The following is a 15594-nucleotide window of genomic DNA, read 5'->3' as shown; positions in this document are numbered from 1 at the left end:
CAAAAATCAGATGGATTGAATTGGCATGAAAGTTCTATATGGCAAATTAAAAAGAAAAAGGGGGAGGTAAAGGTTAATTCCTTACATGTGGGAATTTGTCAGGTTGGAAGGGTCGGAAATTTGTTGGGAAATGGTGAATCGGATGATAAATCAGTTTAACTTTTCTATCTACTTCCAAACATCTGGAAAAGTATTAGCTGTTCAGTATTGTGACCTATATTACCAACCTTACAAATTCTTTCAAGTAAGTCTTAAGTTTGCAGAATTGACAGCAATTCTAGCATATTTTTATACTTATATATATCTGGAGAGCTGCTGTTTTGCTTTAGTTCAAGGTGAAGATTGGTATGAAATGGACTTGTTGCCTTTTATTTTTCAGCACTGTAAGCATTCTTTTGTATATCTGAAATGTTTGCTCATTCAAAATAAGCAGTTTGTAGGCTGTTAGGTAAAAGATGTGAGAAAATAGTGAAGATCTATTCCATGTCAGAGGTTTCACATCATGTCTCTGCACACATTTCTAGTAGATAACTCTCTAGTAGGTATTTGAATAATTTAAGAAAGCAAGTGTATGCAGAAAAATGCTGTGGCTACCTACTGTGGCAACAGTGGTACATAATGAATTTGATACTAATTTAACCCATGCACAACTTGCATATACAGCTAAGATTTAGTAACCTGCATGTGTATTTCCATGCATAAGTATATGTATTTAGACAGTTGACCTTCTAGCACAGTTCATTTATACCCCTGGAAATAAAGCCAATTAGAAGCATGGCTGACTTGGAACAGTTTGTTTAAACTCTTAATCTTTAAGCGTTTTGTGAATAAATATTGTTTGTTTGAAAGCTTTCCTCTATTTAAAATTATTTTGTTTCTGTTGTGGTTGAATTGGGAGGCTGTGATCCTGTGCTTATTGAAGAACAGAATGTTAACAGCAGTGGCCATTCCTTCAGGCAGCAATTGACTGCACCATTGTGGAGCCTTCTAACTAATCCCCAGCTGCCTTCAACTCTTTGGCCGTGTGTTTAACCCAGAATATCTGGGAACAGCAAAATGGTAATAATGCTGCATTAAGGAACTGCAGTACAGATAAGTTACTTAGAAAATGTCAATTCATTAGATGAAGCCACTGAAATACTCAAAGCAGTCCTTTCTCCACTGGGGAAGGGGAGTGGATGGGCTAGCTTTCTGAGACCCTCTCAAGCTGCTTTTCTTCTGTTTTTTTTAAAGTCCAGCAATTGGTGTCTGTTCTTGAACTGTAGTCCTAGTCAAAAATGAAGTTCAGCCAGCTTTACAGAGTTGGGGTTCCCTTTAGTGGTGCTGTTGGAGGTGAGAGAGTAAGGAAGCAATGGTAGCGGTCACTTGAGCTGCAGCAATGCCTAGAGTTTCATTTACATTTTGTCTTGCATTTAAGGAAGACTTTGCTCTAAACTTACATAAGTCCTCTGTCAGGCAGGACTCAAGAAGAGTTGTTGTTGAGGAAGAATTTTGGCTGACTTCAGGATTTAGGCCATCTACAAGTGATGTACGCTTACTACGGTAATAAATTCCATTCCTATTCAAAAGAGAGTCAGCATGTGATTTAAGTCATGAGGTAAAGAAGCATCTGCTATTGCAGTGACAAAAATACGAAAGGATAAGGTACTTCTTCTTGTGACTATTAAGATGTAAAGAAATAGTGGAATCATAGACTAGTGGAAATAGTGGAATCAAGCATAGTTGAAAGTGAACTTTGGAAGTCATCTGGTCTAGCCTCCTGCTTGAAGCTGTCCAGTCAAAGTTTGAATATCTCCAAGGACAGAGGCTCTGGGCAGCCTGTGCTTGCCCCAGTGTTTGACGACACCACCCTCATGGTGATGCCTAGTTGGAATTTCCTGAGTTGCAGCTTGTGTCCTTTGCATCTCATCCTGTTTCATGAGCAGCTCAGCTATTGATGCTAGTGACTGAGTGTTTTTCAGTAACATGAGAAAAAGAGGGGAGAAGTGTTACTTCAGTGAAATTGCTTCAATGCAGAAAGTGTGATTAAAAGGGCGTCATGCTCAAGTATTCTCATATTTGAACCTGTCAAATTTTGAAAGGCTTTATGTGAAAATACTTACTAGGAGTGGTTATATTTTACACTGAAAGTGGCAAATGACATGTGTCAGGGTCTGATCGGAGGAAAACCCCCAGTGCTGGACCCTGTTTCAGTTCATGATCCCAAGAGTGAAATTAAGATACGAATGAGGTCAAGTACCATAATCAAACAATTTATTACAAATTGCAAAAAGACAGTTATTATAAAAAAGAGAAATTACTGTAATTAAAGGGGTTAGCAATAGGACAGATTGGAAAAAAGGGAGAAAATGAAGTGAGAATTCAGGGTGCGGAGAGAGAGAGAGAGATAGTCACCACCGTGAATCCAGTGGTGTTCGAGGATCTGTTGTTGTCGGTGGTGGGAGTTCTTCAGGGTTTGTAGTCAGTATCAGAGCAGAGTGTCCCCCAAGAGTTGGTGGTGGGTGTCCTCGTGGAGGCATCCCTCTGGAGTCCCCTTGAAGGCACCCCATGGAGTGTGTTTCGTGGAGTTACCCTCCGTAGTAGTCATTGGTCCATAGTAGTCATTGGTGGAGAGTGTCCTCACGGAGGTGTCCTTCTGGAGTCCTCCTCATGGCAATGGCTCCCTGGCGACGTGTCTCTTGGTGATTACCTTTTCCCCTTTTGTAAAGAGTTGCGGGGGAGTACCTCTGCTCTTCATGTCACATACTACACATTCCTGGTGGACCAGTTTCCCTGGTCTTGCAGCCAGCTCTTTGACACATGTGTCTGTAGCAATTCTTGGGATAATAGCTCACACCAATCCTCAAAGTAATGGACGGAAGACTCTTAGCTCTTTCCCGCTTATCCCTCAGCCAATCGATGATGGAGTCCCAGTTCAGCTCCTCACACCCTTCTCCCAGGCAATGGATGGAAGAGTCTTATCTCAACTCCTCCCACCCATCTCTGAGACAAAAGATAGGTGGATTTCCATCTCAGCTTCTCAGGCCAGTCTTTGAGACAATGGATAGTGGAGTCTGATTTCAGATCAGTCTCTCACAACATGGTAGGATTATTGTAGGGAACAGGCTGCTTGGTTTGGAAGCATAAAGTTTAGATAGTGCTGCTTCCACTATTATATAGCCTGTTACACTTCCTGACCTGTTTAGGCAGGGTGATACTGTCCTCACAGTGATGTTTCAGGTTAGAGCTAAAATACTAGGGCTTTATTATTATACAAAGACTTGGATGAAAAATGCTGTTCTAAAGGTAGAACAGGAAGAATCACTTCTGAAGAGTCATCTTCAGTTTACACTTCCAGTTTTGTATCTATTTTTCTGCAGCATGCTGTCACTTGCCTTACGTGGCAATTGTTTTTTTAGGAAAGTTGGGGTAGTTGTAGAATCGTATAATGGTTATGGTTGGAAGGGACCTTAAAGCTCATCTGGTTCCAACTCCCCTGCCCTGGTCAGGGACGCCTTCCACTAGACCAGGTTGCTCAAAGCCCCATCAAAAATAAAATCCATGTCTCTTCAGTTTAGAAAAAATGATGTCATGCAGGACAGTGTCAAATGCATTGCACAAGTTCAGATAGATGTCACTTGCTCATCCCTTATCCACCAATGCTGTAACCCCATCGTAGAAGGCTATCCATCAAATCTGTCAGACACGATTTGCCATTAGTGAAGCCGTGTTTGCTGTTGCAGATCACCTCCTTGTTGTCCATGTGTCTTAGCACAGTTTTTCATGGGATGCGATGCATGATCTTGCCAGGCATGGTGATGGGAATGACTGGCCTGTAGTTCCCTAGCACTTTTTTTTTCACTTTTCAAAAATGGGGGTTGTTTCCCCTTTTCCAGTCCATGCAGCAGCAGACTGCAACAGCATGCAAATATGATGGCTAATGGCCTAGCAACTTCATCTGCAAGTTCCCTCAGAACCGCAGATGCTCATCAGGTTCCATGGACTTGTGCACCTTCAGGTTGCTTAGATGGTCTCAAAATTGATCATCTCCTACAGCTGGCAGTTCTCCATGCAACCAGTCCATCCCTTTGCCTTCTGCAGCTTGGGCAGTGTGGCTGGTTGCCTGTGAAGACTGAGAGAAAAAACTCTATTTATTCCCAAGTGGTCAAATACTAACCTTCTGTGCTAATGGCAAAAGGCCAGTGTCAATTAACAGAATATTACACTTGAGAGTTGAGGAATACCTTCCTATACTTGATATTTGTTAAATTAACATTTGTAAGCGTGTTTCTTCCCAGAACAAAAGCTACCAAGTGCTTGTTTCTGCATCTGTGCCCTTTTGCTCTTTCAAGTACTTATTCCTTGCTGCTTTACGCCTACTTATTTTCTGCGGTCTCTGGCTCTAATCAGCAGGGCATAGCCCTCTATTTTGATGTGGTTTCCAATCCTGTCTTAAACTGTGAAATGATGTAATGATGCAGATGACATAGCTCAGGATGGCTGCTTAGTTAAAACAGGTGTAGGTCTGGCCAGCCTTACAGTGAGTGCTTTGCCACAGAGATAACTTTCAGTATAAGTGATGGGTTATTGCTCCTGTAGTAGCAGAAGCAGAATAAATGGCATATCTTCTCTGAGCTTACTGCAGGTATAGAGAAAACAAATTAAGCTTCCATCAGGTATTGGTGAAACTGTTACAACTTTTCCCCTTTGTCCTTGAACAAAGCTAAATATTCCCTTTTCCTGATAGTATTTTTTTTTCCCTCCCTCACTAACAGGTGTATATATAAGGGTTTTTTTGTTTGGGTTTTTTTATAATTATTCTGTTTAGCTATGTTCTTTCCCTAATTTCTTTCTCATTATCTTGAAAACTTTTCGTGGAAATGCAGACCTTTCATAATGATTTTTTCATTATTATTATTGCTTTCTTTTTTTCAGTTACCTTTTGCCTGGCATTTAGTTGATGCACAGGTTGAAAGTCACTGTATTTGAAATCCACATCCCCAACTCCAAAACAGCTTTGTCAACAAAAATCTGTGCTGTGCATATGACCTTGTAGTTGATTTAAGTAAGCATACAACTTAAGTGAACATATAACTGGAGTTGATAATTTCTAGCTAGCCCAAAGGCACCAATTCATGTCTAAAAGACTTATTGATAATGCTAAGCATGTGTTGCCTATGTAGGCACAGATGTTAGTTTCATTTTATATTGTGTGTAAGCATTTAATACTTGCACATTTTATGTGTAAGTATTGATATTGTGTACCTGAACTTGCAAAGCTGTATCAGAAATTCTCATTGTGCTAACAGCAGTGAAAGTGCAACAGTGTGGGGTGGTCAAGTCATTAAATTTCCGAGATGCTGGGTTTAGATGATCTGTTACTGAGGGCTGTGGTGCTGTGCCTAGCTTATGTTTCATTTGCATTACCCAACCTGGTTTTTGTCTGCATATGTGTATGCACGCTGCAGTTATATGGTGAATTTAGTGCCGATGAAGTGTAGCAAAATGGGTTCTGTTTTCTGCTAGTATTTGGTGGTTTTCTGCTCCTTCCCAATCAATGCTGATAATTCACAGGTTCGGTTTGTTATAAACCTAGTGTAAGGTTATAAATGAGTCCTTAGTCCAAAATTAGAAAAATAATTTTAAGTAATTATACAAGAAGCATCTGTTTATAGTCTTTTTATAATTCTCTATAGTGAATAGGTACATACCTTTCTCCATCTCTTACTAAAAGATGCATAAGTATAGAAAGACAGATTGAGACTTAAGTAACAAGTGAAACCATGTTTTTAGGACTCTTCTACAGAAAATGTAAGCTGGTTTCTAAGACGGAAGTTACCCACGACACCAGGCTCTTCTGCTTACTGTTGCCTGAGAGCACACATCTCCGTGTTCCCATTGGACAACATGTTTACCTCAAACAAATCATTGCAGGTAAGAAAAATTAAGAATGTAAAAATGTATATATTAACATAAATCCCTTTTTGTAATCCTGGGAGAATGCCATGTCTGTGGCAACTGATGCCCTGGTCGTAGTTAGAAAGTCTCTGCTTCCAGGATCACAGTCAGTGCTTAGTAATGAACAGACTGGATTAATACTGCTGGAAAGATAACTGTTAAAGTGGATAGTACTTACTGTTGACTTTACCAGCTCTTCTTTCAACTCCCTTTAAAACAATCTCTCTATTGAAGTAGTGCTGTTCATCTTTGGTGGTTGGGGGGGAAGCTCATTGTATATGTGTTATATACGATTATCCAGTTCCTTTTAGTTTACAGCTTTTTTTGGCATGCGAAGGGTAATGTTGCAATTTTGCCCTTTTTTTTTTTTTTTTTTCAGGGGCATTTATAGTAGTCCCGGTAACACTGCTTTACACTCCAGCTGTATATTAGACATGACATAGGGTTGTGAGAAAAATGCATCTTGAAAAAGCATTGTTTAAGTGTTATTCTTTCAAAGTTTGTAAAAGGTGAACATAAAATGGGAGGTCAAAGAAATATCAGGTTTATTTTCTTAACGATAATTTTTAACATTTGCTTAATAATGGTTATGCTGGTCACTCTATGTCACATTGAAGGGGGGTTTTACCCCAAACATTTATGTTCAGTGGGTCTGTCAAGGTCCCAGGAAAGGTGAGACCCTTGAGCCTGATTAGCCTGTTGGAGCCCTCTGCAGGTGCTCCACTGGACAGCATGCTCTGTTGGAGGATGATTTGACTGTCCTGCTTGGGGATTCGCAATAATGGACTCACCCATCAAGTTAATTACTCAAGTTCCCAGAAATTCACACAAAATAGATCTTGGATGAGAATTTTTATTATGCAAATTTCTAACTGATTGAGGTTCAAATATTGCAGTTGACAGTATACTAACTGCAAGAACAAGTGTGAAATAACTTTCACAAAAGCCAGCTAAAGTTAGTTATTAAGCCCATTAGAGTATAGCTCTTAGCCACTAAGCATCCCTATCCCCTCAGGGAAGGGTCTTTGGCCTGGGGTGTGATTTTTAATATTATAATGAGAGTATAATGAGGATGGTTCCTCTAAAGGACACCCTAATCATTTTTTTCTACACATGAAGTCACAGGCAGCCAAGAAAGTCAACAACATCCCAGCCTATGTCAAAAATAGTGTGGCAAGCAGGACTAGGGAAGTAACAATCCCACTATAGTTGACACTGGTGAGGCCACACCTCGAATACTGTATTCAGTTCTTGGTCCCTCACTACAATGAGGTGCCAGAGCGGGTCCAGAGAAGAGCAACAAAGCTGGTGAGGAGCCTGGAGCACAAGTCTTAGGAGGAACGGTTGAGGGAATTGGGGTTGTTTAGTCTTGAGAAGAGAAGAGTCGGTGGGGGGGACATTATTGCTCTCTACAACTACCTGAAAGGGAAGGCAGAGAGAAGAGGCAGATGGTCTCTTTTCACAAGTAACAAGTGATAGGACAAGAGGTAATGGTTTAAGCTGCACCAGGGGAGGTTTAGACTGGATATTAGGAAAACATTCTTCACTGAAAGGGCAATCAGGTGTTGGAACAGGTTGCCCATGGAAGTAGTGGAATCACTGTCCCTGGAAGTGTTCAGTAACCATGTAGATGAGACCGTTAGTTGACATGGTTTCATGGTAGACAACGGCAGTCTTGGGGTAATGGTTGGACTTGATGATCTTAAAGGTGTTTCCCAATCTAGTTGATTCTGTGATGTCCATGTGTCAGGAAGTACTTGACTTCAAAGGCAGTCATTTCTTATTAGAGGTTCATCGGTCCTGTTTTCTGAATCCGCCTACACAAGGCTAGAGCTTCATTTCCTGCTATCAAGTCTCATAAATCAATATAGTTCTCAGGTCTACTGACCTTATAGGAGGCCCATTATCTGTTCAGGACTTTTCACAGGTTACTTAACACAAGTTAAAATTACTTTACCTCTATGCCTATGGAGCTTGAGTGACTCAGTCACAGTCTTTGTTACTGATGGGTGTAAGATCCTCTTGCTTTGTTTTTTATAACACAAATGTAGTTTGTTTGTTTGGCAGCTGTGTGCGGTTTATCAGTGCATGGTGCTTTCAAGTTCCCACTCCTGCAGGGAGTGCAACAGAGCCTGGCCGCGGTGCCTTCACTCCGCTCCACCCTCCGTTCAGTTTCTCTTAGCATATGCCAAGGTTGCAGGGTTGCCTGGGGAACTCTTTTAGGGGAGATTCTGTGCATGCCAACCGCATTCCATGCTGGAAGTAGCAGCTGCATTTTACCCTAAAAGTTCCTTAATGTTATAATATAACTTTGGGGGTTTGGAAGATTGGTCTCTAATTTCCCCCATTTTCCCACATAATCCACACTGTGACTATAGTCACTCAAGCTTCATAATATTTAGTCTGATTTAGGGATGTCTTCTGCATGTATAGTATATGGATTGTCATACACATATACACTCTACAGGGGAAAGTGATAAATGACTTACTTTACAGTAATCCAGATTCTAATCCACAATACAGTTATTAAGAGCAAAATAGTTAATATCAATAGAATAACAACAAGGTGAAGCATGTTGTTGAGAATTCCTGTAGCAGTTGGTGGCCATCCAAGAAGAGTTCCCCACTGATGTTCTGAATCTTTCTTTGCTCATTCCAGCACATGATGTATTTCTTTTGCATCCTGATGGACAGCAATTAATCTTTTGCCCATTGTCCTGATCTTGCTTCAGCAACCATTTCAGGTCTTCATATTGCAGAAATTTTCTTACTAAATTGAAATTCATCCAAATAGGGGTAGGCAGTAGGTCTTGAATTAGCATGTAGTTAGATCTCATCAATCAATAAAATGTGACAAGAGCTGAGTAAGTGAAATCACATCCTATAATCTCAACAAGATTACAAACACAAATATTTGAGTGATTATTTGTATTCAAGATAATATTATCTTTGTGCATAAAAGCACAGAGTTTTCATGCTTGTGCATCCTTTGCCAATGCATACAATTACAGTTTCAGAGTTTTCATTAGGATATATTTCAAAATGGCAAACGTTCTGTTCAGAGTCAAGACAAATGTCTTGAGCTTTGAAGGTATTACTCTCAAATAAATCCTTGCTGTTTGCACACAATGCTTGCATGGATATCAATAGTTTGCCGTTTATTTCCATCCTTTGGGGCCCATACTCTATGCTCTAGGGGATAGAGTATAGCTCCATTGTGGTTCAGTCCTAACAATGATTGGGTATATAGTATATACCGAAGCATTGTGTATAGTTAACACAAAAGCTGTGGCCATGCTGTTGATGGGATCATAAATAAAATTTACTAAATACCACCAGGTATTTTCAAAAAGTCAATTGCATTATCCCAAATTACTTCCCAAATTTCAGTGGGAAGGGTACCTTCTTCACCTTCTTGTATCTTTTATCAGTGTTATAAATGTGAGAGACAGTTTGATAGGGGGCTGAGTTAGTGAATATGATTGTTCAATATTAATCTTGAATTGAAGACACAAGCTCAAATGAGAGTTGAGATCTGTCCAATGACACATTGTGAGTGCTGAAAGGGATAGTTTAAAAGTATACCAGCATTCTTGGAACTAGATGATCTTAAGGTCCTTTCCAACCCTAACTATTGTATGATTCATGTTTAAAAGGATAGGTATGTACATTGTCTTCTCCTTCAGCATAGTTTACAATAATGTGGAAGACTGTTGTCATGCATTTAGTGTGCTTTTCAATTCAGCATCCTATCAAAATGATGTCTCCTTTAATTACCCTTAAAGATGGTATTTGTTGATTTTTTTTTTTTTTTTTTCCCACTTGCATAATCCACTCTTGCATGTAAGAGGTGATGTTATTGTGTAGAACTACTGCAGACAAATTTAAACCAGGCTTAGGCACATCTGGAAGTATGTACATCTCTATCCATGGCTACAAAAATGTCACAATTTGCATCTGACAATGACAAAATCAAACAATAGTTCGACACTACATTTTCCCCTGGAACAAAATGCAAGTATGTGTAAAAGTTAAATAGCACCAGCAATCTGATTCTGGTATTTCATAGCAAGACTTCTTGTTGTTACCTGGTTTAGAAAAATTAGTATGATATATTTCAATGGATTTTTCATGGATGGATCCCTTGATTGCCCAGCACCCTATTTGTATTTCTTCCTCTGGCATTGCTTGGAGTGCTAATGTTTCAGAAGTGGTACTTAGTGAGTTATTTTAATCTCTTTTATGTATAGTTTCTCCCACTTCTACTCATGCGGTGCGTATACTTCAGTTCCATGCACAACTGCAGTGGCTAAGTTTAAGTGTGTTTTACTGGAATGTAGCCCCAGTGTACTAAAGGTAGGCTTGGGAACATGGCCACTCTGGAGTTTTCTGGCCACAGGTTGGGAGAACCATCATTGCCAGAACCTGGAATATTAGCATGGGTGCAGCATTGCTCTTTGTCATCTTAAAATTTGGGTTTCTGGCTGACCACGCACAGTAGAAATAGCACCACAGGTAAAATAGATGACATGTTTGTATGTATACATTCAAGGTTGGCATAGGCTAATCCTTCCATCCATAGGCAGTTCATTCAGGGTTCCTGCAAGACAAAAGAGATGCCGTATGCTCGGTTGAAAATAGAACCGGCAGGTGTTAGTTAAGAGGAGAGTAAAATCCATGGGGTTACTGATGCCATGTACATTTCCTGAGGAATTCTTAGCTTCCCAGTCATAGAGGTTCTTGGGAGTGATGAGTACAGTGAGCAGTGTCCCAGTTTGAGGCGTCTGCACTGATACAGGTTGTCCAACATAAAACCCAGTAGGGTATTACCTAGATTTAGTGGAGACTTCTGGAGCAATTGTGTTAGTGAATACAGAACAAGCTTTAGTTTTGGTCAGCTATCTCCTCCATCTGTTGTTTAGTTGATACACAGTTGGCAGACAGGCATATGACAATCACAGGTGACACTCAGATTCATGAGTTTTAGCAAATTGCTTAAAAAACCCATTAGTATGTTCAACAATACCATTGGCTTGGAGGGTAATAGGGGGTGTGAAATACCCAGCAAATTCCCTCTTCTTTGGCTCAGTCTTATACTACAGTAGCTATGAAGTGTGTCCCATCATCACTTTGAATTTCCTCTGGAAGAGGGAGTGTACTAAACTACTGTTTGAGGCCTCTTACCATGATTTCCCTGCTCACTGATGCAAACTTTGTTGCCATGGTGAGACTAGAGGTAACTTCCACTCCTACCAGGATAAATTTTTTCACATCTGATAGTCACAATGGACTGATACAGTCAATGTGCCATAATGTTTCCTTATCTCAAATATGCAGAGGAGGTGGCTTGCTCAGATGGTCCTGTTAAGTCACAAACAACAGTGTGAACAGGTGGTCATTATTCGCTCACATAGTTTAACTGATACAGGCAATCCTCAGGCAATGCCTTTTCGATATAAATCAGCCCATCCAGTGTGGCCACATTCAACATGTAACCATTTGAGCAGGCACTCCCGATCTTGATCATGGATAACAGCATCAATCTTCCACACATGTGTAAAGCTGTCCACCTGCTGGTTAAACTAAGCAGTCACTATATTTGATCATGTCCTTTAACCCAACCAATGTACAACACATTCTTTTTTTCTATTCCTAGTAACTGTTTCAAGCTATCAGCTTGTCAGACTGCAACTCTGTTCACCTGCCAGTCATTGGCTTCCCAGTGGCTTATCCAGTCAGTGGCTCCTTTAAAAGTGGCATACAAATCAGTGTAAATATGATCTGCAATGTATTGTGCAGCTAGTAGAACTGCTGTGGGTTCTCCCACTGTTGTCCCCCTGTGCACTTGCTTTACCTGTCCCAGAAGGGGAAAAGAATTCTAGCCCAGGAGCTAGCAGGGCTTATAGAGAGGGTTTTAAATAGGTTTGAAAGGGGAAGAGGGTGACACCAGGCTCACTAGAAATGAGCCATAGGGTAGCATGCCACCGTTGGAGTCTAGATTCAGAGGGCAACTTAAATGTATCTATGCCGATGCCTGCAGCATGGACAACAAATAGGAGCAGCTGGAAGCCATTGTGCAGCCAGGAAGTCATGACATGAGGTGGGGTTTGGACTCTTCTTCCAAGTAACAAGTGATAGGACAAGAGATAATGGCCTCAAGGTGAGCCAGGGGAGGTTTAGATTGGATATTAGGAAAAATTTCTGCACAGATCAGATGATCAGGCACTGGAACAGGCTGCCCAGGGAAGTGGTGGAATCACCATCCCTGGAAGTGTTCAGTAACCATATAGATGAGACCCTTAGTTATCTGGTTTAGTGGTGGTCTTGGCAGTCCTGGGGTAATGGTTGGACTTGATGATCTTAAAGGTTTTTCCCAGACTAGTTGATTCTATGATTCTATTCTATGATTCCCAATAGGAATACTGCTTAGGGATGGTGGGTTTCTGGTCGATGCCGGCAGGTGGCATCATACCCCTATGGACAAACTCCAAAAGGCGGAAGGGTCCTCCTATGATCACTGTTTGTTTTATTCTTTTCTACCTGTTGTACTGCTTGTACCAAGGACAACAGTCCTTTCTCAAGGTCTGAATATCTTGTTTCAGTATACATAAAAGATCTGGAACAAAACTCTCATGGTATCTCTGGGCCATCTGGTTCCTCTGCCCAAAGTTACAATGAGAGCCATGCTCACTAAAGCTGTACTCCACATGAACAGGATCAGTTGGATGTAAGGGTCCCAGCTGTTGGAATAACCTTAAGTCATTTATCAGCAACCCCAGTGTATTTGCATGTTGTTCAGTCCATTCCCATGCTTTCCCCTTTTTGAGCAAATTATAAAGGGGTCGGGTGATAATAGAAAACTCTGGAATTTGGTTTTGCCAATACGTCAAAGTTCCCAGAATTTGCCGCACTTCCATGGTACTCAATTGCCTCAGAGTATTCAGGAGAACAGAAGCGGCACCTCTGACCCCCCATGGTCCTAAGAATCTTACTTCTTGTGTCAGTCCTTGACATTTTGATTCGGGAATGTCCAGGCCCAAATCTGTTGATTTTTCCTGAAGTCCTTTCATGACAGTGTTAACATTCTCTGTATTTCCTCCCCCCCATCATTATGTCATCAATGTACTGAATAGGTTTTGACCCCTGGTGGTACTGGGAATGCCAACAGAATGTCTGGAAATGCATTGTGAGCAATAGTAGGTGACTGTTCGTAACCTTGAGGTAATCTATTAAAGCTGTATTGTACTCCTTTCCACATGAAAAAGAATTGAGTTTTGTCTTGATCCTGTAAAAACGTATCCTGTACATGTAGTGTCACCATCCAGGTATGGGATGCTCCTTGAATCTGTGTTTATTAATTCAACAACAGTTGGTACAGTGGCAGTTAAGGGTGCAGAATTAGCGTTTAGGTGCCTGTAGTGCACCGTAAGTTGTCACTGCCCATTTGTGTTTTTTTCACTGGCCATACAGGAGAATTGTAAGGCAAATGTGTGAGAATACCTCTCTGTTCTAAATCTGTCACCGCCCTGTCAATCTCTGCCTAAGCAGCTGCTGGCAGCAGGCATTGTTGGATGTTGGTAATTTTTGAGGAGAGTAAAGGAATAGATGTGGCTAGTAAGTACAGTTCAGCTGTACCAGTTTCCTTAGAATCAACATTTAAACATTCCCCATTACTGCAGCCAAAACTCCACACCACTCCCATCTTGGAGTTTCCAGGCTTGCCCATACAGCACATTAAAGCCTAAAATATCATCATGCACTGTGCCAGTCAGTGCCTCAGTTTTAGTTAGCTTTTGTTCCCCTGGCCACCAGAGTATGATTTTTGCAGTGGGCTTTCTTTTATTTCAGTTCCTTTGAATTTAGTTTTGCGTTGGCTAAGCTTTACACCAGGAATTTCTGCCATTTCATTAGTGTTGGCATTTGTAGAATTCTGCCAGTATTTTGTGGGCTCCAGCAGGGATTGCAGTAATGGGTTGAGCATGTTGACTGGAGAGACATGGCACTGTTAACACCTGCCAGGCAGGGTAGCTCGCTGCCCCCCCTGGGGTTTGGTGTTCTTTGTTGAGGGTTCTTCCAGATCGATGAAACCATGCTCTGGTGTAAAGGGTGCACTTTCTTTGTGAGGCAGTAGTTTTTTAACTGATTGGCTTTCTCCACCCAAGTTATCTCTTTTATGTAGAGATTGAACTAACATGCGGATGTTGCTGGTGGAGACACCGTGTAACCACTGTCGGGGTACCCCTAATTCTATGGCTTTTCTCCACCAGTGATTCCGTTCCTTCTCAAATTTGGATCTCTCCTGGAACTTTGGTTTTGGAGTACCCATCTGATGGACTCGCTGACTAGAATTGAGAGAATGGAGTGGGTTTGTAGTTGCACTGACCCATCCGATTCGGCATCCGTACGATATAATCTCCTGTGCAAATTCACTCCAAGTGATTATGTGAACTCGATCCTGCCCAGGACTCTGGCTATCACGGTCGACCTTATTACTTGCTCGGGCTTCCTCTATGCGATCTAGGGTGTGTGCTGCATGCATTTTAAGGCAGTCTGGAAGACCACAAATGAGAAGAATTAATCGTGTTGGGTCAATAGGAGCTAACATTGGGGATTTTCTTGTCACATCTCTCTCATAAATCGCTTGTATGCATGCTGCTTTCTGCACCGACACGGCAAAGTCAGACAAGTCGGTGGTATTAATCACCAGCGGCTCTCCTCTGTCTTTTGGATTTATACTGCCTGCCCAGTATGCAGCCCGTGCAGTCAGGGAATAATTGTGATCGCCTGCCGTGGTAGTTAGAAACACTCCTGGTCCCCAGTAGCCTTCTGCTTCCTCTTCACTCAACAAAATTCGGTCCCCTCCCGAAAGGGAAACTCGCCACACATACTCAACTTCAGTTTCTCCTGGTTGCCGTGAATATTTTTCCTGTAATTCCACTAATTCCATTGGTGACCAGGGGATTGGACGCACAGTAGTGCGAGTTTTATCATCTGACAACTGCTTCTGTCTGTGCTCAGTTAAAGCGAGCAGAGTTTTAAGGCGGTCAACCTCAGTCTTAAGATGATTATTTTCAGTTATAAGTTCATCAACTCGGATTCCCAGGTTTTTTCCTGTCTCCCTTTCAGAATTTAATGATGACTTCAATACCTCATTTTCTGATTTTAGAGTTAAATATTCTACATCAGCAATTCGTTTGGGAGCAGGGACATCTTTAGCTTCTTTTTGTGCACAAGATAAACAGGCTCTTAAAACTGTGTTCCAAAAATTTTGAGCCCGCTCGTTCACAGCTTGGGAGGGAGTGCATTTCTGTTCTTGTACTAGCTTTTCCATGGCAGTCCTGCCAACTATGCCAATTTTCTGTCACAATCAGCCCGTCAGAGCCCTCTGAAGGTGCTCTACTGGGCAGCACACTGTATTGGAGGTTGATTCAGCTGTCCTCTTTAGGGATTCATGGTAGCAGATGTACCCATTGAGTAAATTATTCAAGTTTCCAGAAACAAACAAAATATCTCAGCTGAGAATTTTGTAATATATAAGTTTGTGGCAGATTGAGGTTTGAAAATGCTGTTGTTGGTAGTACACTGACTGCAAGAACAAGTGTGAAATAACATATACAAAACCATATGCAAAACCCAGTTAGTTAATTAGTAAGAGCA

General features: G+C 41.2%; 1 protein-coding gene across 7 annotated transcripts in view; it reads left to right on the top strand.

Moving 5' to 3' along the window:
- The window catches only part of LOC308219736 (cytochrome b5 reductase 4-like), a 48242-nt gene that overhangs the window by 22068 nt on the left and 10580 nt on the right, over positions 1-15594 (top strand). For all 7 annotated transcript variants that reach the window (XM_080615122.1, XM_080615120.1, XM_080615121.1 and 4 more), the window contains one exon: positions 5773-5913. In XM_080615122.1, coding sequence (XP_080471248.1) covers positions 5773-5913 — 141 coding nt within the window. The remainder of the gene's footprint in view (positions 1-5772; positions 5914-15594) is intronic.

This window comes from Psittacula echo (assembly GCF_963264785.1).
Source record: "Psittacula echo genome assembly, chromosome: 4".
In the NCBI taxonomy this organism is placed as follows: domain Eukaryota; kingdom Metazoa; phylum Chordata; class Aves; order Psittaciformes; family Psittacidae; genus Psittacula; species Psittacula echo.
This window is presented reverse-complemented; position numbering and strand designations above follow the sequence as displayed.